A 24,929-nucleotide genomic window follows, 5' to 3' on the forward strand; every position below is an offset into this window, starting at 1 on the left:
GTTAACCGACAGCGCTACTACCCAACATGCCGAGTTACTCAACCATCCCCATTAACTGACACTGATGGAGGCTACTAAATAGTCTTGGGGAGTTTCGATATCGAAAGCGCCCACTGCAGTTTTATGCAACATTACACGGAGAGATATATTTTGCTTTCGTTACGATAAGACGTACTTAAAAGTAAGAAACAAAATAATGACAAATAATCGGCTCTTATTTTTTAAAACAGCCTCTGCAACTAGAGGGTGTTTATTTGTTCTGTTTCCATGCAATTATTGAGGAGCAGGTTTCTGCTAGTAACAGCTATTTTTATTGGCTCTGAGCTCCCTTGAATTGCAGGCCAATCTGGCCTCAGAATGTCTACCCTTAGCCTGTTGGAAAACACTAACTGGGGCCTGAATTGCTTTTCTTTTGTTTTGACTGAAGTCTCAACATAAAGCCCTTAAGCAGAAGACTCAATTTTCCTCTCTGTATTTTTAGGAACCTAAAGTATGAAATCTTTGATTGTTTGCCAGCCGCTCTGTCACATCAACAAAACGGGACGTGATTTTGTTCACCAGTTTATTTATTACAAAGAGTCCTCGGTTTAATCATGTGTTTTCAGTCCCTGGCAAAATTGAACATTCCTAAAACTCCAAGTGTACATTTCAGGAAGGAGGGCAGCTGGCACGCTAGTGTTAACTCTGATTTCAATCAGGACAGCAACTTCTATTCCTTTCTCCCTCATGTGTTAACTAACTTCCCCTTAAAAGTATCCATAAGCTATTCACCTCAAGTACTCCCTGTGGTAGCACATTCCTCATTCTAAACGCATTTAGGTGGCAACACCCTGAGACTCTTCTCGTGGTTTAAGGGGACCTTGTGCACCATCCTTTGAGCATAGGGCTATGATGGGCCTAGTGATTTTTAAAATTGTGAGTGAGGGATGATATAATATATTATTGAAACATAAGTTTCTGTGGGGACTCAATGTTGTAGATGCTCGAAGGATGTTCCCCCTCACGGGGGGGGGAATCGAGAACTAGGGGACACAGTTTCAAAATAACGGGTCCCCCATTTAAAATGGAGATGAGGAGAAATTACTTCTCTGGGGGTTGTTAAGCCTTTGGAATTCTCTTCCACAGAAAGAAGTGGAGGCTGGGTCATTGAATGTATTCAATGCTGAGTTAGACAGATTTTTTAGCTACAAGGGACTCCACGGTTATGGTGGGGGGTGGGGTGCAGGGAAGTGGGGTTAAGATCACAATCAGATCAGCCATGATTTCATTGAATGGCATAGCAGGCTTGATGGGCTGAATGGTCTACTCCTGCTCCTATTTCTTATGATCTTATGATAAAGCACATTCTCCTGGATACATATATTGGCGATGGTTTATTATTTTATGACCCCTAGTTTCAGCCTCCGCACAAGTGCTCTATGCCTCAAGCCCTTTCATAATTTTAAAGACCTCTGATAGGTTGCCCTGTAGCTTTATATTTTCTATATCCTGTTTAGGGTGAGGATATGGCAGCATTGCAAGAACTCTGCAGCTGGCTATGTTCTACCGGATCGACGGTTAATGTTGACACTCGGGGCTGAATTTCACCCTGGCGGTGGGGGTCCTTCCAACGGGCCCGCAAGTGGAGGGTGGGGGGAATTCGGGGGGCACAAACTCTCCAGGACCCAGACCTGCATCTTGTCAGCGGCAGCCAGCTAATTTGTTGCCGCCAGGGCATCTGCCCATATTAAGGACAGTTACCTGCCTGCCAGTCAATCGGGAGGATTGGCCACCACAGGGACTCCCCCTGGAAGAAAAGGAGACTATGGAAAGATGGCATCCCTCCAACATGGCAGTTGAGTTCAGGGGCCACCGGGGTCACTTGGGCAGGTTCCTGTCAATGGCAAGTGGTGAGGGCAGGTGGCACCATTGTCGTGGAGTCAGCCATTGTGGCCTGGAGGAGCCCCTTGGTGCAGCAGTAGAGAGAGAGGCCCTTAATTGGCCACTTAAGTGGCACAATTAGATTTGGAGCAGGAGGGCTCTGCTCCGCCTTCCCTGTCACTGGAAAGATGGCATGGCGGTAGGGTGATGATGGGCACTCCAAACCCCATTTTCACTTGCCATTTTACGGCACTCCCCTTGCCTGCCAGTCCATCACCAGATGACTGGTAAAATTAGGCCAAACAGATTCCTTCAGCCTAATGAGCAAAAGTAAGAGAAATGTAATCTGAAAAGAGAATGCATTTAAGATAGCAATTCATTGCAAAGGACACAAATTTGTGTTGTAAAATTACACTTACGACAGATAAGTATTATAAAGGGACATCGATTTGACTTTATTGTGGACCTGGGTCAACATCATAACTTTAATCAATTAAATTTCCAATTTTCACTATGGGCCATGGTGTTTTATTTCAAATTGCTACCTACATTTTTTCTTTGGTGAGGAACTCAGCACATGTAAAGCATGAAATCCTGTCTTCTTCAGCTTGAAGTTATCAATTGGTGTTGTTCTTGAGACGTTCCAAACACGTAAGACACCAACTTGGGAATCTAAAGACCAGCAGAAGAATATTGGAATATGAGAAAAATATTCGACAAGCAGCATGATACGTCTACAATTAATCACATGGTCCAGACAATAGGCAGCTGAACAAGGTAATATTAGGTGCTACTGGCTTTCATTTTACATAAACCTCCCGACGGAAAAGGAACAAGGTGAATTCAGGTTTGACTGATATAACCCTACTCGTATCTGTTACAAAATGGTTGACAGACTGCAAAGAAGAAAGACAGGCTTGCATTTATATGGCACCTTTCACAGCCTCAGGATCTCCCGAAGCGTTTTACAACCAATGAAGTATATATTTAAAAAAATTTAATTCAAGGGATGTGGGCTTTGCTGGCTGGGCCAGCATTTATTGCCCATCCCTAGTTGCCCTTGAGAAGGTGGTGGTGAGCCGTCCTCTTGAGCCGCTGCAGTCCATGTGGTGTAGATACACCCACAGTGCTGTTAGGGAGGGAGTTCCAAGGTTTTTGACCCAGCGACAGTGAAGGAACGGCGATGTATTTCTACGTCAGGATGGTGTGTGACCTGGTGGGGAACGTGCAGATGGTGGTGTTCCTGTGCATCTGCTGTCCTTGTCCTTCTAGGTGGTAGACATTGGGGTTTGGAAGGTCCTGTTGAAGGAGCCTTGGCGAGTTGAAGTGTAGCTACTGTTGTAATGGAGGAAACATGGTGAACAATTTGTGCACAGCAAGCAGCAATTGTGATGATGACCAGAAAATGTGTTTTAGGTTGTAGGATAAATATTGGCCAGGACAGGGGGAAGGGCTTCACTGCTTCAGATAGTACCACAGGATCCTTTACTAATTAAAGAAGACAGATGGGGTCTGTATTTAATATCTCACCTCTGATAATACAACTCTTCAATGCTGCATTGCAGTGTCATCCTAATTCACATACTCAAGGTTTTGGATTTGGACTGGAACCCACACCCTTCTAACTCAGAGGTGAGTGGGTCATAGTTGACATCTGATAACTCATACATGGACATTAGTGTTTTTGCTTTTCACTCATGTGAACTAGTAGCAAAGCTAAACTATTTTTACTTATGCAAAAGTAATATAACTACCTACATAATTAAACAGATGGAACCATTTTTATGAGTTAACAGTGCTTGATCAAGCACAGCATATTTCATGTGTGAGAATGAGACAACCAAAGTCACTATACTCTACCCTCTGGATCACCCTTCCCAAACTACTTTGCTGAGATGCGTTTCTAACAACATTTCCTCTCGGTCACCAAGACTACTAACGTTCACAACTGTAACATCACCTCCCTCAGCTCACCTGGTGTTGAAACTCTTACTCGTGACTCTATTACCTCTAGACTTGACTATTCCTTCCGATGCTTGCTTGGCCAGTCTCCCATCTTCCACCATACATAAACTTGAGCTCATTCAAAATCCTGCTCCCTGTATCGTAATTTGCATCAAGTCCTGTTTACCCATCAGCCCTTAGCTTGCCAACCTATTTTGGCCCTCAGTCTGGCAACACCTCAATTGCAAAACTCTCATGTTTGTTTTGAAATTCCTCCATGGCTTCAAACCTACCTATCTCTGTAACCTCCTGGACCCCTACAACCATTAGCGACCTTTGTCCTGCTACAATTCCGGTCTCTTGCGTGTCCCCATGTTAGTCATTCCACATTGGTGGTTGTGTCTTCAGCGGCCTAAGCCCCAAAGCGTCGGAATTTCCTCTCTAAACACACACTCACTTACTCTGTCTCTCTCACTCTCTCCGACACACACTCACTCATTCCGACACGCACTCACTCACTGTCTCTCTCTCTCACTCACTCCCACACACACTCACTCACTCCAACACACACTCACTCATTCCGACACACACTCACTCACTCTGTCTCTCTCTCACTCACTCCCACACACACTCACTCACTCTGACACACACTTACTTACTCTGTCTCTCTCACTCTCACTCATTCCGACAAACACTCACTCCGACACACACTCACTTACTCTGTCTCTCTCACTCTCACTCACTCCCACACACTCTCACTCACTCCGACACACACTCACTTACTCTGAGTTTCTCACTCTCACTCACTCCCACACACACTCACTCCGACACACACTCACTTACTCTGTCTCTCTCACTCTCACTCACTCCCACACACACTCACTTACTCTGTCTCTCTCACTTTCACTCACTCCCACACACACTTACTCACTCCGACACACACTCAATTACTCTGTCTCTCTCTCACTCCCACACACAATCACTCACTCTCTCTCTCACATGTACTCACTCACTCTCATTCTTTCTCTCGCACTCACTCACTCATTCTCTCTCACTCACTCCCACGCACACTCGCTCACTTTCTCTCTCTCTCTCTTACTCCTACATATTCACTCACTATGTCTCACTCTGCTCCCCTGGGCCCGCTCCCCAGGGCTCTGTTCCCTGGGCCCACTCCCTGGCACTCTGTTCCCTAGGCCCACTCCCTGGCACACTGTTCCCTGGGTCCAGTCCCTGGCACACTGTTCCCTGAGCCCACTCCCTGGCACTCTGTTCCCTGGGTCCACTCCCTGGCACTCTGTTCCCTGGGTCCAGTCCCTGGCACCCTGTTCCCTGGGCTCAATCCCTGGCACTCTGTTCCCAGGGTCCAGTCCCTGGCACTCTGTTCCCTGGGCACACTCCCTGGCACTCTGTTCCCTGGGCCCACTCCCTGGCACTCTGTTCTCCAGACCCGCTCCGTGGCACTCTGTTCCCTGGGCCCACTCCCTGGCACTCTGTTCCCTGGGCCCACTCCCTGGCACTCTGTTTCCTGGGCTCCCTCCCTGGCACTCTGTTCCCTGGGCCCACTCCCTGGCACTCTGTTCCCTGGGCCCACTCCCTGGCACTCTGTTCCGTGGGCCCACTCCCTGACACTCTGTTCCCTGGGACCACTCCCTGGCACTCTGTTCCCTGGGCTCGCTCCCTGGCACTCTGTTCCCTGGGACCACTCCCCAGCACTCTGTTCCCTGGGCCCACTCCCTGGCACTCTGTTCCCTGGGACCACTCCCTGGCACTCTGTTCCCTGGGCTCGCTCCCTGGCACTCTGTTCCCTGGGCTCATTCCCTGGCACTCTGTTCGCTGGGTCCAGTCCCTGGCACTCTGTTCCCTGGGTCCAGTTCCTGGCACTCTGTTTCCTGGATCCAGTCCCTGGCACTCTGTTCCCTGGGCCCACTCCCTGGCACTCTGTTCCCTGGGTCCACTCCCCAGCACTCTGTTCCCTGGGTCCACTCCCTGGCACTCTGTTCCCTGGGACCACTCCCTGGCACTCTGTTCCCTGGGCCCACTCCCTGGCATTCTGTTCCCTGGGCTCGCTCCCTGGCACTCTGTTCCCTGGGCCCGCTCCCTGGCACTCTGTTGCCTGGGTCCACTCCCCAGCACTCTGTTCCCTGGGACCGCTCCCTGGCACTCTGTTCCCTGGGCTCACTCCCTGGCACTCTGTTCCCTGGGCCCACTCCCTGGCACTCTGTTCTCCAGACCCGCTCCGTGGCACTCTGTTCCCTGGGCCCACTCCCTGGCACTCTGTTTCCTGGGCTCCCTCCCTGGCACTCTGTTCCCTGGGCCCGCTCCCTGGCACTCTGTTCCCTGGGACCACTCCCTGGCACTCTGTTCCCTGGGACCACTCCCTGGCACTCTGTTCCCTGGGCCCGCTCCCTGGCACTCTGTTCCCTGGGCCCACTCCCTGGCACTCTGTTCCCTGGGCCCACTCCCTGGCACTCTGTTCTCCAGACCCGCTCCGTGGCACTCTGTTCCCTGGGCCCACTCCCTGGCACTCTGTTTCCTGGGCTCCCTCCCTGGCACTCTGTTCCCTGGGCCCGCTCCCTGGCACTCTGTTCCCTGGGCCCACTCCCTGGCACTCTGTTCCGTGGGCCCACTCCCTGACACTCTGTTCCCTGGGACCACTGCTTGGCACTCTGTTCCCTGGGCTCGCTCCCTGGCACTCTGTTCCCTGGGACCACTCCCCAGCACTCTGTTCCCTGGGCCCACTCCCTGGCACTTTGTTCCCTGGGTCCACTCCCTGGCACTCTGTTCCCTGGGCTCGCTCCCTGGCACTCTGTTCCCTGGGCTCGTTCCCTGTCACTCTGTTCCCTGGGTCCAGTCCCTGGCACTCTGTTCCCTGGGCCCACTCCCTGGCACTCTGTTCCCTGGGTCCAGTCCCTGGCACTCTGTTCCCTGGGCCCACTCCCTGGCACTCTGTTCCCTGGGACCACTCCCTGGCACTCTGTTCCCTGGGCTCACTCCCTGGCACTCTGTTCCCTGGGACCACTCCCCAGCACTCTGTTTCCTGGGACCACTCCCTGGCACTCTGTTCCCTGGGACCACTCCCTGGCACTCTGTTCCCTGGGACCACTCCCTGGCACTCTGTTCCCTGGGCCCACTCCTCGGCACTCTGTTCCCTGGGCCCACTCCCTGGCACTCTGTTCCCTGGGCCCACTCCCTGGCACTCTGTTCTCCAGACCCGCTCCGTGGCACTCTGTTCCCTGGGCCCACTCCCTGGCACTCTGTTTCTTGGGCTCCCTCCCTGGCACTCTGTTCCCTGGGCCCGCTCCCTGGCACTCTGTTCCCTGGGCCCACTCCCTGGCACTCTGTTCCGTGGGCCCACTCCCTGACACTCTGTTCCCTGGGACCACTCCCTGGCACTCTGTTCCCTGGGCCCACTCCTCGGCACTCTGTTCCCTGGGCCCACTCCCTGGCACTCTGTTCCCTGGGCCCACTCCCTGGCACTCTGTTCTCCAGACCCGCTCCGTGGCACTCTGTTCCCTGGGCCCACTCCCTGGCACTCTGTTTCTTGGGCTCCCTCCCTGGCACTCTGTTCCCTGGGCCCGCTCCCTGGCACTCTGTTCCCTGGGCCCACTCCCTGGCACTCTGTTCCGTGGGCCCACTCCCTGACACTCTGTTCCCTGGGACCACTCCCTGGCACTCTGTTCCCTGGGCTCGCTCCCTGGCACTCTGTTCCCTGGGACCACTCCCCAGCACTCTGTTCCCTGGGCCCACTCCCTGGCACTCTGTTCCCTGGGACCACTCCCTGGCACTCTGTTCCCTGGGACCACTCCCCAGCACTCTGTTCCCTGGGACCACTCCCCAGCACTCTGTTCCCTGGGCCCACTCCCTGGCACTCTGTTCCCTGGGACCACTCCCTGGCACTCTGTTCCCTGGGACCACTCCCTGGCACTCTGTTCCCTGGGCTTGCTCCCTGGCACTCTGTTCCCTGGGCTCGCTCCCTGTCACTCTGTTCCCTGGATCCAGTCCCTGGCACTCTGTTCCCTGGGCCCACTCCCCGGCACTCTGTTCCCTGGGTCCAGTCCCTGGCACTCTGTTCCCTGGGCCCACTCCCTGGCACTCTGTTCCCTGGGACCACTCCCTGGCACTCTGTTCCCTGGGCTCGCTCCCTGGCACTCTGTTCCCTGGGACCACTCCCCAGCACTCTGTTTCCTGGGACCACTCCCTGGCACTCTGTTCCCTGGGACCACTACCTGGCACTCTGTTCCCTGGGACCACTCCCTGGCACTCTGTTCCCTGGGCTTGCTCCCTGGCACTCTGTTCCCTGGGCCCACTCCTCGGCACTCTGTTCCCTGGGCTCGCTCCCTGGCACTCTGTTCCCTGGGCTCGCTCCCTGTCACTCTGTTTCCTGGGCCCGCTCCCTGGCACTCTGTTCCCTGGGCCCACTCCCTGGCACTCTGTTCCCTGGGCCCACTCCTTGGCACTCTGTTCCCTGGGCCCACTCCCTGGCACTCTGTTCCCTGGGCCCACTCCCTGGCACTCTGTTCCCTGGGCTCGCTCCCTGTCACTCTGTTTCCTGGGCCCGCTCCCTGGCACTCTGTTCCCTGGGCCCACTCCCTGGCACTCTGTTCCCTGGGCCCACTCCCTGGCACTCTGTTCCCTGGTCCCACTCCTTGGCACTCTGTTCCCTGGGCCCACTCCCTGGCACTCTGTTCCCTGGGCTCGCTCCCTGGCACTCTGTTCCCTGGGCCCGCTCCCTGGCACTCTGTTCCCTGGGCCCGCTCCCTGGCACTCTGTTCCCTGGGCCCGCTCCCTGGAATTCTGTTCCCTGGGCCCACTCCCTGGCACTCTGTTCCCTGGGACCACTCCCTGGCACTCTGTTCCCTGGGCTCACTCCCTGGCACTCTGTTCCCTGGGCCCACTCCCTGGCACTCTGTTCCCTGGGCTCGCTCCCTGGCACTCTGTTCCCTGGGCCCACTCCCTGGCACTCTGTTCCCTGGGCTCGCTCCCTGGCACTCTGTTTCCTGGGCCCACTCCCTGGCACTCTGTTCCCTGGGCTCACTCCCCAGCACTCTGTTCTCCACGCCCACTCCCTGGCACTCTGTTCCCTGGGCCCGCTCCCCAGCACTCTGTTCCCTGGGCCCGCTCCCCAGCACTCTGTTCCCTAGGCCCGCTCCCCAGCACTCTGTTCCCTGGGCTTGCTCCCCGGCACTCTGTTCCCTTGGCCCACTCCCTGGCACTCTGTTCCCTTGGCTTGCTCCCCAGCACTCTGTTCCCTGTGCTCACTCCCTGGCACTCTGTTCCCTGGGCTTGCTCCCCGGCACTCTGTTCCCTTGGCCCACCCCCTGGCACTCTGTTCCCTTGGCTCACTCCCCAGCACTCTGTTCCCTGTGCTCACTCCCTGGCACTCTGTTCCCTTGGCTCACTCCCCAGCACTCTGTTCCCTGGGCTCACTCCCTGGCACTTTGTTCTCCAGACCCGCTCCCTGGCACTCTGTTCCCTGTGCTCACTCCCTGGCACTCTGTTCCCTGGGCTTGCTCCCCGGCACTCTGTTCCCTTGGCCCACTCCCTGGCACTCTGTTCCCTTGGCTCACTCCCCAGCACTCTGTTCCCTGTGCTCACTCCCTGGCACTCTGTTCCCTGGGCTCACTCCCTGGCACTCTGTTCTCCAGACCCACTCCCTGGCACTCTGTTCCCTGTGCTCACTCCCTGGCACTCTGTTCTCCAGACCCGCTCCCTGGCCCACTCTTGAGCTCTGTTTCCCTGCAGCCCCCCACCCCATCCTGGCGCTCTGCCCCCAAACTCACTGCCACTGGTGTCTGCTGCTCCTCTAATCACAGATTTTTTTCTCTCCCCCATTTGATTCATTTCTATCAGCATCAAACACGGGAGAGGATTGCCCTGTTATTGGCAGAGCTGCTCCTTGCAGAATCTCCCATTCCAACTTTACTGTTTGACCGGCACTTTCAAAACTGGCTCTGGGGTCCGCATAGAGGAGCTTCACGGCCTGTGGGCTGTACGTCGGACCAAGCCTGCCTGAGGTCATATTATGTTAGATGCACTATATAAAAATAGGCTGCTGTTTATGTTTGCCTAGCCGCATTTAGAAGACTCTAGCAACACCGTCTCTTCAAACATTCCCTTCCCGAGCTCTCCCTTTATATTTTTGATTCTGTGCTCAGTTTCCACCTCTGTTCCTCGTGAAATGCTCTGAGGAGTTCTTCAATGTGAGGAGTGCAATCTAAGTATAATTAGTTATTTTATGTTACAGGTGATTTTTAAAAAAAAATCATTCATGGGATGTGGGCCTCGCTGGCTAGGCCAGCATTTATTGCCCATCCCTAACTGCCCTCATTCAGAGGGCACTTTTAAGAGTCAACCACATTGCTGTGGTAAAAACAAAAAACTGTGGATGCTGGAAATCCAAAACAAAAACTGAAATAGAAATACCTGGAAAAACTCAGCAGGTCTGGCAGCATCGGCGGAGAAGAGCACAGTTGACGTTTCGAGTCCTCATGACCCTTCAACAGGATGGGTCCTGTTGAAGGGTCATGAGGACTCGAAACGTCAACATTGCTGTGGATCTGGAGTCACATGTAGGTCAGAGCAGATGAGGACAGCAGATTTCCTTCCCTAAAGGATATTAGTAAACCAGGTTGGTTTTTAACAATAATTTCACGGTCATCATTAGACTTTTAATTCCAGATTTTTATTGCATTCAAATTTTAGCATCTGCTGTGTTGGGATTCAAACCCAGGTTTCCAGATCATTACCCTGGGTCTTTGGAATACTAGTCTGGTGACAATGCCACTATACCACTGTCTCCCCGATCTTGAATCAAAACCTTAACTGGAGTTTCCCTGCGAGTTGTCTGGCAGGTGATCAGTGACCACCTGCCTCCCCAAAAGTGGCATCTGTTCTAACTTTGTTGTGCGTGGAGTGGTCATTTAAGTACCCTTTCATTTTCTTTCTCGTGGCCGCACGGATTCGGTATCTTGAGGAGGATGACTTGTGTGGAAACTGCCAGTTCCTGCGCAGCCACGCATGCTCACAGCTGAAAGGTTACACTGCCCCAGGGTAAACCTGAGAGCTCTGCTGATGTCTTGCTGATGTTATGCTAGGAGCACCCAGGGGAAATTCTCAGGGCCTGTGTATTCTTGTTTGTCATATATCCACAGTTGACCTAATTCAGACCTCAGCCCATTTTTACTTTACCCGCTGTTTTCTTCTATTTGCTTCTTTTTTTATTCCCACGATGTGGGCACTGCCCTCAGAAAAGTGGTGATGCCACCTTCTTGAATACAATTGAGTGACTTGCCTGGTCATATCAGAGGGCCATTAATCACATTGCTGTGGGTCCAGAGTCACATCTAGACCAGATCAGGTAAGGACAAACAGATTTCCTTTCCTAAAGGACACTAGTGAACCAGGCAGGTTTTTATGATGATCTGATAGCTTCATGATTACCAGTACTAAGACTAACTTTTTAAGTCCAGGTTTATTTAATTAACGGAATTTAAATCCCCCAACTGCTGTGGTGGGATTTGAACTCATGTCTCTCGATCATTAGTCCAAAACATAACCACTAAGCTTAGACCACACCTATTAAGTAAGTCATAATATATATTTGCTTCTTTTTTTTTCTGTTGTTGATAATACCTACCTCCAGTTATGAACATCCCAGGAGCACTGGGGACCCAGGCCAAACATTGTACTGAAGCTGCAGCACTGGGGAAACTGAAGGTTGTAATACAGGACAGTGATTCCGAATCAACCAATCGAATTCCATTGTGTAGATTGGACACCAGTAGATAGTCCGTGGAGAGCGGATCCCATTCCAGGGCCGTGATTGGATCCTCTTCGTCTGTTCCCTCCAGGGATTCTGGTCTCAGCACATGCTTCTGACTCTTGGCACCTGGTGCCCAGAATAGAGAAAAAGTCTAGGCAATTATTGCTAAACTAGAAGGAATATTACTTGCATCATACTAAATGGCTTGATGTAAATACATTCTTTACATGATCTCGAGGTCACAGGAATTTTTTTTTGAGGAAGGATGTGAGTGTTCTTGAGAGAGAGTAGAAGAGATTTAGCAGAATGTCTCCGGGGATGAGGAATTTTAGCTACAAGGTTAGGTTGGGGAAGCTGGGGTTGTTCACCTTGGAGCAAAGGCGATTGAGGGGGTGATCTGACAGGGGTGTACAAGGTTAGGACAGTGTTAGTTAAGGTAGATGAAAAAAAAGTTGTTGCCATTACCTAAGGGCTAAGGGGCAAAGATTTATGTTTCGGGCAAGAGATACAGAGGGAATGTGAGGGAGACCAGCTTTACACAGCTCGTACTAATAACCTGGAACTCACTGCCTACGAAGGTGGTGGAAGCAGGGGCAATGAATGATTTCAATAAGAAATTGCGTATATACTAGAAGGAAATAAACTTGCAAGGCTACAGGGATGGAACAGATTGGATTGCTTGACAGAGACCCAGCACGGACTCTATGGGATGAATGGCCTCCTTCAGTTCAATAATGACTATGACAACACTGCTCCCCATCTTCACTCGTGTACTTATTCCCACTTCTCTCACTCAGGCATATGAATATTAATACACACACTCATCTATTTGTAAGTGTCTACTCTTATGAATGCAAAAGGGTTTGGGGGAGGGTGATTTTTATCCTCTTCAATCCCAACTGAAATTGGGCAGGTTGACAATTAAAATAGTAGGATGAAACTGAGCAGTGTAAGCCTCACTGCCCTAACTGGAATGTCCCACCAGTCCACCTGCCCCTTCCTTGCCAGGCTGCTGTTAGCTATCCCCGCCCGCTACATGCTAATTCTTCTTGAGCCACTTGCATTAGCACTGGTGACAGCACAGTAGGTCCCTGGGAATCATTGATCTACAGTTCTGAAATAACTAAGGCAGTCGGTAGGGAAATGTCTTCGGCTGTAGCTTAGATGAACTTCCATGAGAGGAAAGTGCAATCCGCAACTTGTAATAATTTAGATTAATTGTTCAAACGATCAAAGTATTATGTAACTATAATAAGCCAGCTATGCATTGCCAGATGTGAATCATCACAGAGACCTACCAGGCTGAAAAATGGACAAGCTCCCATCTGTGTGCCCAAATACCACCTTCCCTTTCTTTCGAGAGTGCCACCTGAAAAGGCAGATGTCTGACAGGAAGCTGTGTGCCTCCTTGTGTACTGCGACCCCACAGTCTGCTCCGGAGATCGTCCAGATATACAGCGGACCTCGATGAGAGACAAATGCCACTGCCTCACCTGAATTCCAACACCAACTGAGGGAAGCGGGAATCCCTGGAGAGAATAAAAATAACAGTTTTTTTGGATGGTTACAGTAGGTCTTTGCCAAGCCTTGGCTAACATCACTACATGGTTGCAAAAACTAGATCATAGTGGATGGTTAAATTAAAATGTTAACCTCAAAGGACTCATTGTGTTTTCTCAAAACATTATTCTGCACCCTGACACAGTAACAAAAATTGAGCCCGTCACTCAACAGCAAGTCTGAGCACGATCTAATGGGTACTGTACCTTTTGTATTGTCCAGTCTCGCTATCACCTTTTGTTCTGCCACATTCCAAATGATAATTAGGTTGTCGGCACTCGCACTGGCAAACATGTCAGGGTTGTGAGGACACCAAGAGATAGCCGTGATGGTCTTTTTGTGCTCAGACATGATCGCGTAAAGTTTGAATTCATTGTACCTGTGATCAAGCTAAACCACACAACAAAGCAAAATTAGAATGTAACTTTTAGTGGGAATAGTTAATAGCTGAGAGCCCATCTAAAATTTTGTGCCCATTTCTGGAGGCAAACACTTGAACAAAGGCAAATTCTGGATCCAGCATGAGAAAGGCTGCACAGCTTCACTTTCAACAAATCAGATCCTCTCCAATAAGGTCAAGGGAGGTTAAGGAACGATATCTCCAACACAAGGGGTTATCGACAGATATTGCCCACCAACAGATATCTATCCCTCTGTTGACCTGGAAACTATTTATTTCCCCAACTAAACCACCAAGAGTTAAAAATGTCTATCAGAAAACCTAATTTCTATTCCTTACACATAGTGTTAAGTGCAGCATGTTTTGAAGGATAAAGTAACTTTCAGTCTATGGCTCGCCACCACTGGAGTTTCTCAGCCTATTGTATTTATTACTATGATTAGACAACAATTCCACTATTATCATATCATGTGACTACCCGGATGGTAGAAGGCAAATATGATGGACCTTGGTCTTCTTACGTTTAGAAGTTCCTATCAAGGAGCAGAAAAATATCTAACTATCTTGAGGTTGGATTCCCCTTCCTAACTAATTAACTTAGGCACCTCAGTTCTCATCCCACAATAGGTTACAGAAATGCATCATAGCTAGAAAGCTTAAGCAGCCTCTGTATTCTATTATCAGGGATTGAATCATTACCTGTCACTAAACTACAGTGCATCAGTCCAAAAGGTTGAAGAGAAAAAAAAATCTATTGCTGCGATTCTAGACACTGTCACTCCTGTTAGGTGATGGGTAAGAGGTCGGCTATCAAGGAGACAACTTACAATCTAGGGAAACAGACTACCTCTGCTGTGGCCACGTCTTCATTCATTTAAAAGAAATTATCCTTTACCTACAGTATGGTCATTCCTGTCAGCAAATAAGAGAAATTACAGGGACAATTTTCTTTCAAGACTTCACAATGCTGCATTACTTTATTTCCTTTCTGCACAGATTGATGATCCAGGAATGGGGGAATTCCAGCTCGAAAATTTAGGGCGAATCCTTGGTTTTGCCAAAGACATAAATAAATCTAACCATTCCCTTCTTAGTGGAGCAAATAAGTCTGTACAGGCTGAAGATATGGAGTAGCAGGTATGTTTTCTAGCCTACTTAACCACAGCATTGGGTTTACCTGGTAAACGTATATTGCCAGTGTAGCACAATATGCAAATCTGTCTCCACTGGCAACACAAACATCTTTGTTCCAAGGCTGACAGCCAGCAGCCAGAAGTCCGACCTGTTTAACCTGTGACATCTTCACCTGTGAACATATGATCCATGCGTTAATAAAGATTGAAATGATTCAAATATTTTACTTAATAATTGGTAACAATTTCTGGTATCGTTTATTTTATTGAAAAAAAAAGCTGTGGTTTTCTCACAGGCCATGACATGTTAATTGAACAGGATGGAAGGAAAGCCAAAGCAGGTGGGTCACGCTTCATCAACCCTACTGAATGGCCATTGAGCACTCCCACAGAAATTTGGAGGGATGTATAAGAAACCTTTGCCCACCTGGGAGCCTATTCATAAGACTCTGATACCACCATTCTGGATTCATCCTTTTCTTTCCTCCCCATTGGTTTTCAGGAGGGAATAGGAAAAGCAACTGAAGGGCAAATCTTACAGGGCTGCAGGGGAAGTACAGAGGGAGTGGGACTAGCTAAATTGCTCTTCCAGAGAGCTGACGCAGCCTTGACAGGCTGAACGTCCACCCTCTGTGATTCATGGGGAAACGTGGCACCCTAAAATCTGGAAATCGCTGAGAGGTTTGGAATTTCCCTGTGAATTATCTTTACTGCCTGATTAACATATTTGCATTAAACTGCTTTCACACATCTCTGTGAATAAACATCTTCTGGAACTCTGCCTCTGAAGGGGGTGGAGGCGGGGTCACTGAATATTTTTAAGGCAGAGATTGATAGATCCTTGTTAGGCAAGGGATTCAAAGCTTATATGGGGGTAGATGGGAAGGTGGAGCTCGAAAAACAAATAGATCAGCCATGATCTTATTGAATGGCGGAGCAGGCTCGAGGGGCTGAATGGCCTATTTCTGCTCCTATTTCGTATGTTTGTATGTTCATATAAAGTGTTGCATAAAGGAACTTGACAGAAAGTTTTTGCCCAGTACGCTAAAATAGTGCACAGAGGGATTCCAATTGCAAATTACCTGCATATCATTCAATAGCACAAGTAAAGTAAACCAACTTGTTGTATGAGAAGTTTACTATATAAATTCACAATGTCATGCCTGCAGGTCTCTACCTCTGTTTGTGGACAGGCCATCAAGCAAATAAAATCATGGTTCATTTTCACCCTTATGCGCTATTTTCTCTTTCTCTTCTTAAGATTGTACTGGAGTGTCGTTCCAGTTCCGTGCCAGGTTTACCTCATTTCATAAAAGCAAAATACTGCGGATGATGGAAATCTGAAACAAAAACAAAAATAGCTGGAAAAACTCAGCAGGTCTGACAGCATCTGCAGAGAGGAACGCAGTTAACGTTTCGAGTCCATATGACTCTTCATCAGAACTAAGGGAATAGAGAAATGAGGTGAAATATAAGCTGGTAGAGGGGGATCAGATGGGTAAAGCTGGATAGAGGGTCAGTGATAGGTGGAGGCAAAGAAGAGATTGCCAAAGATGTCATAGACAAAAGGACAAAGGGGTGTTGGCAGTGGTGATATTATCTAAGGAATGTGCTAATGAGGACATTAAGGGTAGCAAGCAGGACAAGCAAGTGGCAGATGGCCCTAACGGGGATGGGATGGAGGGAAGGGATCGAAATGGGCTAAAAGGTGGAGATAAAACAATAGATCGAAATGAATTTAGAAATAGGTGGGAAAAGACATTTTTTTTTAAATTATAAGTTATTGGAAAAAGGGGGATCGGAAAGGGGGTGGGGATGGAGGACATAGTTCATGATCTGAAGTTGTTGAACTCAATATTAAGTCCGGAAGGCTGTAAAGTGCCCAGTTGAAAGATGAGATGCTGTTCCTCCAGTTTGCGTTGCGCTTCACTGGAACATTGCAGCAGGCCAAGGACGGACATGTATGCATGAGAGCAGGGTGGAGTGTTGAAATGGCAAGCGACAGGGAGGTCTGGGTCATGCTTGCGGACAGACCAAAGGTGTTCCGCAAAGCGGTCACCCAGTCTGCGTTTGGTATCTCCAATGTAGAGGAGACCACATTGGGAGCAGCGAATGCAGTAGACTAAATTGCATTCGCTGCTCCCAATGCGGTCTCCTCTACATTGGAGAGACCAAACGCAGACTGGGTGACCGCTTTGCGGAACACCTTTGGTCTGTCCGCAAGCATGACCCAGACCTCCCTGTCGCTTGCCATTTCAACACACCACCCTGCTCTCATGCCCACATGTCCGTCCTTGGCCTGCTGCAATGTTCCAGTGAAGGTCAATGCAAACTGGAGGAACTGCACCTCATCTTCTGACTAGGCACTTTACAGCCTTCTGGATTTAATATTGTATTCAACAACTTCAGATCATGAACTCTCTCCTCCATCCCCACTCCCTTTCCGATCCCCCTTTTTCCAATAACTTATCATTTAAAAAAATATATATTTTTCTTTTCCCACCTATTTTAAAATTTATTTTGATCTATTGTTTTATTTTAATCTTTTAGCCCAATTCAATCCCTCCCCCCCACCCCACCCCCACTAGGGCCATCTGCCACTAACTTGTCCTGCTTTCTACCCTTAATGTCCCCATTAGCACATTCCTTAGATAATATCACCACCATCAACACCCCTTTGTCCTTTTGTCTATGACATCTTTGGCAATCTCTTCTTTGCCTCCACCTGTCACTGGCCCTCTATCCAGCTCTACCTGTCCCACCCCCCTCTACCAGCTTATATTACACCACATATTCTCTATTTCCTTAATTCTGATGAAGAGTCATATGGACTCGAAGCCTCAACGGTGTTCCTCTCCGCAGATGCTGTCAGACCTGCTGAGTTTTTCCAGCTATTTTTGTTTCTGTTACCTCATTTCATACCTGACCCTAGCTGGTGAGTGTCAGCATTATGTTCAAATGTTATGGACACCAAATCTGAGCCCAATCCCATCGTCAAGCACCTTTACACTAGCATTCATTCCAGCAGAGATCACTGATTAATGACTCGGCAAGGAATCCTTGTTGATTGTCTCAAACGTGCTGAAGACCATTGGTGTCCTCCTTTCCCCAACCGCCTTGGCAGCTGGAACCAAAATGTGCACAATGGAAAGATGAAGCTTTCCTGCCCAGCATGAGGTAATGATCTTCCACAACAGTAGGAATCACAACGGTGCCTGCGTTTAGTGACTAAACTATGACACAGGTGTCAATCTTGCTTCAGTCAGAAGGTTTTGTGTTCAAGCTGCAATCCAGAGATTTAAGCACATAACCCAGGCTAACACTCTGTGAGCATACTGAAGGAGTGCTGCACCATTGGAGGTTCTGGCTTTCAGATCAGATATTTAGCTGCGAGTCCATCTGTGGGCAGGTTATATGGTCATTTCTTACGTCCAGTTTTTCAGGCCTCATGCAGCGTTTCCACTATGTACTTCTCCTGGAATATCTGAATTATTTTGAAAGTTTTGCTGATTTGAAATCCTGTCTTAAGCTCGTGCCTGACCTAAGCTTAACCCAGATCTTGTTTTGCAGTCTTCCAGGTTGACTCTGCGGACTTTCTGCCTTGATTCCCATCCTAGCAGTGTCCTGTACTTCCCAAACCCATTCCCCATTGATCTGGCTCCTATTCTGCTGCTACTCGGAACAACCAATGGCCTTTTTGAGCTGCTTCCAATTTTGGATTGGAACAACCCCAGTCACATCTCTTACACAGGTTTGTTTAGCACTGATACTTAAATGGATGCATAGCTGAGTCATCAACGAAAATAAAAATAAAGACTGTAGAGCAACTCAATGGTAAATGCGCTAATGCAACTGACCTGATCGAAAGGTTCAGTGCTGAATCTCAAAAACGTCTGTTCCCCGTAAAGCGTTTGTCACAGCCACTGCCGTGTGATCCAGATGGAGCTTTAATTTATTCAACAGATTATGGGTTAAAACCACCTGCTCGAGTTAAATGTATTTTGGCAATTCTCAGCAGGGGTGGTAGGAAGGAGCACCACATGTAGTCAATACATTCAGTCTTGACGAAGGATCAAACGATATTGAAGCAAAACATAATGCTGCACTAAAAAATGACCCGGAGGGGAAACCTCGTTGATAGTTGCTGCAATTTTCTTTATCTCTAAAGAAAAAAATTGTGTTGTACCCCGCTCCGACCCCATTCAAACATACGCACAGAGAGAATACCAGTTACTGTTTCCGTTGTATTTTAAGAAATAATTTTACATATTAATAGAAGAGACGCCAATTAAAATTCCAAGCTCATGCCTTTCGAATGAGTCATTAAACTGAGGCCTCTCAAGTGGATGTAAAAGATTTCCCGGGATTGTTTTGAAAAAGAACACGGGAGTTCTGCCAGGTGCCCTGGCCAACACTCGTCCATCAACCAGTGTCAAAATACAATGCAGCATATTTTGAGGTTGTCCTTTGGCAGGAAGATTAGAAAATCTAAATATTATTTAAATGGAGAGAGACCGCAGAAACCGGTGGTACAGACAGATCGGGGAGTCCTAGTACACAAAGGGAATGTCGTATCTGACAGATTTGATTGAATTTTTTTGAGGAAGTAACAAGGAGGTTTGATGAGAATATGCAGTTGATGTGGTCTGCATGGATTTTAACAAGGCTTTTGACAAAGTCCCACATGGCAGACAGGTTAAAAAAATAAAAGCCCATGGGATCCAGGGGAATGTAGCAAGCTGGACACAAAATTAGCTTAATGGTAGGAAACAACGGGTAACTGTTGATGGATGTTTTTGTGACTGGAAGGCTGTCTCCAGTGGGATTCTGCAGGGCTCAGTACTCGGCCCCTGCTCTTTATGGTATATGTTAATAATTTGGAGTATTTTTCTTATTCATTTTACAGGATGTGGGCTTCGCTGGCTAGGCCAGCATTTAATGCCCATCCCTAATTGCCCTTGAGAAGGTGGTGGGGAACTGCCTTCTTGAACCGCTGGAGTCCCTGCGGTGTAGGTACACACACAATGCTGTTAGGGAAGGAGTTACAGGAGTTTGACCCAGTGACAGCGAAGGAACGGCTTAATATTTCCAAGTCAGGACGATGTGTGGCTTGGAGGGGAACATCCAGCTGGTGGTGTTCTCATGTGTCTGCTGCCCTTCTAGATGGTAATGGTTGTGGGTTTGGAAGGTGCTGCCTAAGGAGTCTTGTTGAGTTCCTGCAGTGCATCTTGTAGATGGTACACACTGCTGTCACCATTCATTGGTAGTGGAGGGAGGGAATCTTTGCAGAAGGGCTGTCAATCAAGCAGGCTGCTTTGTCCTGGATGGTGTCAATTTTTTTCAGTGTTGTTAGAGCTGCACTCAAGCAGTCAAGTGGGGAGTATACCATCATACTCCTGATCTGTGCCTTGTAGATGGTGGACAGGATTTGAGAGATCCGGAGGTGAGTTACTCACCTCAGGATTCCCAGCCTCTGACCTGCTCTTGAGCCACAGTATTTCTATGGCTAGTCCAATTCAGTTTCTGGTCAATGGTAACCCCCAGGATGTTAGTAGTGGGGGATTCAGTGATGGTGAATCCATTGAATGTCAAGGGATGATGACTGGATTCGGTCTTGTTGCAGATGGTCATTGCCTGACACTTGTGCAGTGCGAATGTTACTTGAGACTTGTTAGTCCAAGCCTGGATATTGTCCAGGTCTTGTTGCATTTGGACATGGCCTGCTTCAGTAGCTGAGGAGTCATGAATGGTGCTCAGCATTGTGCAATCATCAGCGACCATCTCCACTTCTACCTTATGATGGAAAGAAAGTCATTGATGAAATAGCAGGAGATGTTTGGGCCGACAACACTAACCTGAGGAATTCCTGCACTGATGTCCTGGAACTGGGATGACTGACCTACAACAACCACAACCGTCATCCTTTGTGTTGGGTATGACTCCAACCAGTGGAGAGTTTTCTGCCTGATTCCCATTGACTCCAGTTTTGCTAGGGCTCCTTGATGCCACATCCTATCAAATGCTGCCTTGATGTCAAGGGCAGTCACTCTCACCTCACCTCAGGAGTTCAGCTCTTTTGTCCATGTTTCAATCAAGGCTGTAATGAGGTCAGGAGCTGAGTGGCCCTGGCAGAACCCAAACTGGGCATCAGTGAGAAGGTTATAGCTAAGCAAGTGCCGTGTGATAGCACTGTTAATGACCCCTTCCATTACTTTACTGATGATCGAGTAGACTGATGGGGTGGTAATTAGCTGGGTTGGATTTGTCCTGCTTTTTGTGTACAGGATGGACCTGGGCAATTTTCCACATAGCAGGGTAGATGCCAGTGTTGTCCCTGTACTGAAACAGCTTGGCTAGGGGCGGAGCAAGCTCTGGAGCACAAGTCTTCAGTACCATTGCCAGAATATTGTCAGGGCCCATAGCCTTGCAGTATCCAATGCCTTCAGCTGTTTCTTGATATCACGTGGAGTGAATCAAATTGGCTGAAGACTGGCATCTGTGATACTGGGGACCTCCCAGGGAGGCCAAGATGGATCATCTACTTGGGACTTCTGGCTGAATATTGTAGCAAATGCTTCAGTTTTATCTTTTGCACTGATGTGCTGGGCTCCTCCATCATTGAGGATGGGGATATTTGTAAAGCCTCCACCTCCAGCCATAGTTCACCACCATTCATGACTGGATCTGGCAGGACTGCCGAGCCTAAAACTGATCCGTTGGATGTGGAATTGCTTAGCTGTCTCTACAACGTGCTGCTTATGCAAGTAGTCCTGTGTTGTAGCTTCACCAGGCTGACACCTCATTTTTGGGGAATTCTTGATGCTGCTTCTGGCATGCCTTTCTGCACTCCTCATTGAACCAGCGTTGATCCCCTGGCTTGATGGTAATGGTAGAGTGAGGGATATGCCAGGCCATGAGGCTGCAGATTGTGTTTGAGTACAATTCTGCTGCTGCCCCATAGCACCTCATGGTTGTCCAGTCTTGAGTTGTTAGACCTGTTCAACATCTGTTCCACTTAGCACAGCGATAGTGCCACACAATATGATGGAGGGTATCCTCAATGTGAAGATGGGACTTTGTCTCCACAAGGACTGTCCAGTGGTCACTCCTACCACTACTGTCATGGACAGATGCATCTGCGGCTGGCAGGTTGGTGAGGATGAGGTCAGGTCTGTTTTTACCTTTTGTTGGTTCCCTCATCACCTACCACAGAACAAGTCTAGCAGCTATGTCTTTTAGGACTCAGCCAGCGGTGGTGCTACTGAGCCACTCTTGGTGATGGACGTTGGAGTCCCTCCACCCGGAGTACATTCTGCACACTTGCCACCCTCAATGCTTCCTCCAAATGGTGTTCAACATGGAAGGGCACTGATTCATCAACTGAGAGGGGGGGGGGGCGCAGTGTATGTGGCAATCAGCAAGGTTTCCTTACCCATGTTTCTTCATGGGGGCTAGAATCGATGTTGAGGACTCCCGGGGCAAATCCCTCCTTACTGTGCTGGTGGTGTCTGTAAGGTATGATTCTGTGCATATGATAACTTTCCCAATTTTGGCACTAGCCCCCAGATGTTACTTAGGAGGACTTTGCAGGATCAACACTGTCCGGTGCCTAGGTTGATGCCAACGGGTCTGTCTGGTTTCATTCCCTTTTTATTAGCTTGGTAGCTAGGCCATTTAAGAGTCAATCACATTACTGTAGATCACTACTTGTGGGCCAGACCAAGTGAGGATAGCAGGTAAAGGACACTAGTGAGGAGCCAGATGGGTTTTTTTTACAATAATCGGCTTAGACTTTTAATTTCAAACCCCACCATCTGCCATGGTGGGATTCAAACCCAGGTCCCCAGAGCATTACGTGGGTCTCTAGAATATCAGTGCAGTGGCAATACCACTACGCCACCACCACCCAAAGAAAGTGAGAGACCTGGGAGTGGATGTCCACAGATCCCTGAAGGTAGCAGGACAGGTTGATAAGGTGATTAAGAAGGCATATGGAAAGCTTTGATTTATTAGCCGAGGCATAGAATATAAGAGCAGGGAGGTTATTCTGGAGCTATATAAAACATTATTTAGGCCACAACTTGAATAACCTGTGCAGTTCTGGACACCTCATTACAGGAAGGATATAATTGCATTGCAGACGGTACCGAGGAGATTTATGAGAATGTTGCCAGGATTGGAAAATTGAAGCTTTGGGGTTGTTGTCCTTAGAACAGAGGGGGTTGAGGGGAGATTTGATTGAGAAGTACAAAATTGTGGGAGGCCTGGATAGAATGGATGGGAAGGGCATTTTATTTTAGCAGAGGTTAGTGCCTCGGGGGCATAGATTTTAAGTGATTGATAGAAGGGTTAGAGGAGAGATGAGGAAAATATTTTTCACCCACAGAGTTGTGGAGGTCTGGAGCTAACTGCCAGAAAGGGTAGTAGAGGCAGAAACCCTCAACTCATTTAAAAAGTGTCTGGACATGGATCTCAAGTGCCACTATCTGCAGGGCTACGGACCAAATGCTGGAAAGTGGGATCAGACTGGGTGGTTCGTTTTTCAGCTAGCGCAGGCACGATGGGCCAAGTGGCCTCATTTTGTGCCGGAAATTTTCTATGATTCTATGAATCGCAAAATGGTAGCATGCAGGTACAGCAAGTAATTAGGAAGGCAAATGGAATGTTGGCTTTTATTGCCAAGAGGAATGGAGTTTAAAGGCAGGGAAGTCTCACTAGGACAGTACAGTGCATTGGTGAGACCACTCTTGGAGTATTGTGTGCAGTTTTGGTCTCCTTACTTAAGGAGGGATATACTTGCATTGAAAGCAGTTCAGAGAAGGGTTCACTAGGCTGGGATGAAGGGCTTGTCTTATGAGAAAAAGCTGAGCAGGAATTTAGAAGAATGAATGGTAATCTTATTGAAACATAAGATTATTTAGGAGAAATAAACACGAGAGGACATGGCTTTAGGGTGAAAGGGGAAAGGTTTAGGGGGAACATTGGGGGAACTTCTTCACTCAGAGAGTGGTGGGAGTGTGGAATGAACTACCATCTGACATGGTAAATGCAGACTCACTCTTAAGTTTTAAGAATAAATTGGATAGATACATGGATGGGAGAGGTCTGGAGGGTTATGGACTAAGTGCAGGTCAATGGGACTAGCGGAATAATATTTCGGCTCAGACTAGAAGGGCTGAATGGCCTGTTTTCTGTGATGTAGTGTTCTATGGTTCTATATAAGATTCTAAGGGGGCTTGACAGGGTAGCTAATAAGAAGGTGTTTCCTCTCATGAGGGAATCTAGAACTAGGGGACACAGTTTAAATATAAAGCCATTTAAGATGGAGAGAAGAAGGAATCTTATTCTCTCAGGAGGTTGTTAGTCTCTTCCCCAGATCGCAACGGAGGCTGGGTCATTGAATATATTCAAGGCTGAGTTAGACAAAGGGGTCAAAGGTTATCGGAGACAGGCAGGAAAGTGGAGTTAAGGCCACAGTCAGATTAGCCATGATCTTATTGAACGGCAGAGCAGGCTCGAAGTGCCGAATAGCCTACTCCTGTTCCTATTTGTTATGATCTTGTGCCTGAACAGTTTATCCGGTCTTTATCACATTGCTGTTTGTGGGAGATTGCGGTGCATAAATTGGCTGCTGCTGCTTGGGCATTAAAACAGCAACTACACTTGAATAGTAATTCAATAGGCTGTAAGGTGCTTTGGGACATGGAAGGAGCTATATAAATACAAGTTTTTTTAAATTTAATCTTACTAGTGCACCAGTCCATGCATCAATGTTTATCCCATGTACTCTGTATAATAAAATTACAACGTTATCATTCAAATACAGGTATAGAAACTTGCAATAAAATGTACTGAGGAAACTGTGCTTTACCTATTGCAAGGCTTTGAGCATAAAATGATTGCCCCTGATTTCATATCCTCATGACCCATTGCAGGTCTTAAAGCCTGTTTTGGGAACCGTGTGTGAAACTGGACAGCCCTGAGGAGAGCAGGCACTGGATATCAATCCGTGGTACTTATAACAGGCAGAACTCAGCAGGACAAAGTGCTTTTATGTCATTTTCTTCAGTAATTATGCTGGGTGAGAGATCGGGAGAACCTTGTGAAAATTCTCCCTCATGATCTCAAGCTAAATTAAATTGCTTTTATTCAAATTGATACTTCAGTGTTGACATCATTGTCAACACAGCTTTACAACATGATTTTTTTTTAACCCATTCATGGAATGTGGGTATTGCCAGTAAGGCTAACATTTGTTGCCCATTCC

The 24,929-nt window shown here is 48.3% G+C and overlaps 1 protein-coding gene across 6 annotated transcripts in view; it reads right to left on the bottom strand.

Moving 5' to 3' along the window:
- Positions 1 to 14,829, bottom strand: part of wdr17 (WD repeat domain 17) — a 118,757-nt gene extending 103,928 nt beyond the window's left edge. For all 6 annotated transcript variants that reach the window (XM_041186523.1, XM_041186522.1, XM_041186521.1 and 3 more), the window contains exons 1-5: positions 14,707 to 14,829; positions 13,336 to 13,519; positions 12,868 to 13,098; positions 11,444 to 11,695; positions 2,410 to 2,532 (exon numbers count right to left, since the gene is read on the bottom strand). In XM_041186523.1, coding sequence (XP_041042457.1) covers positions 2,410 to 2,532; positions 11,444 to 11,695; positions 12,868 to 13,098; positions 13,336 to 13,519; positions 14,707 to 14,829 — 913 coding nt within the window. The remainder of the gene's footprint in view (positions 1 to 2,409; positions 2,533 to 11,443; positions 11,696 to 12,867; positions 13,099 to 13,335; positions 13,520 to 14,706) is intronic.
- Positions 14,830 to 24,929: the final 10,100 nt, after the last annotated feature.

Source organism: Carcharodon carcharias, chromosome 4, assembly GCF_017639515.1.
Source record: "Carcharodon carcharias isolate sCarCar2 chromosome 4, sCarCar2.pri, whole genome shotgun sequence".
Lineage (NCBI taxonomy): Eukaryota > Metazoa > Chordata > Chondrichthyes > Lamniformes > Lamnidae > Carcharodon > Carcharodon carcharias.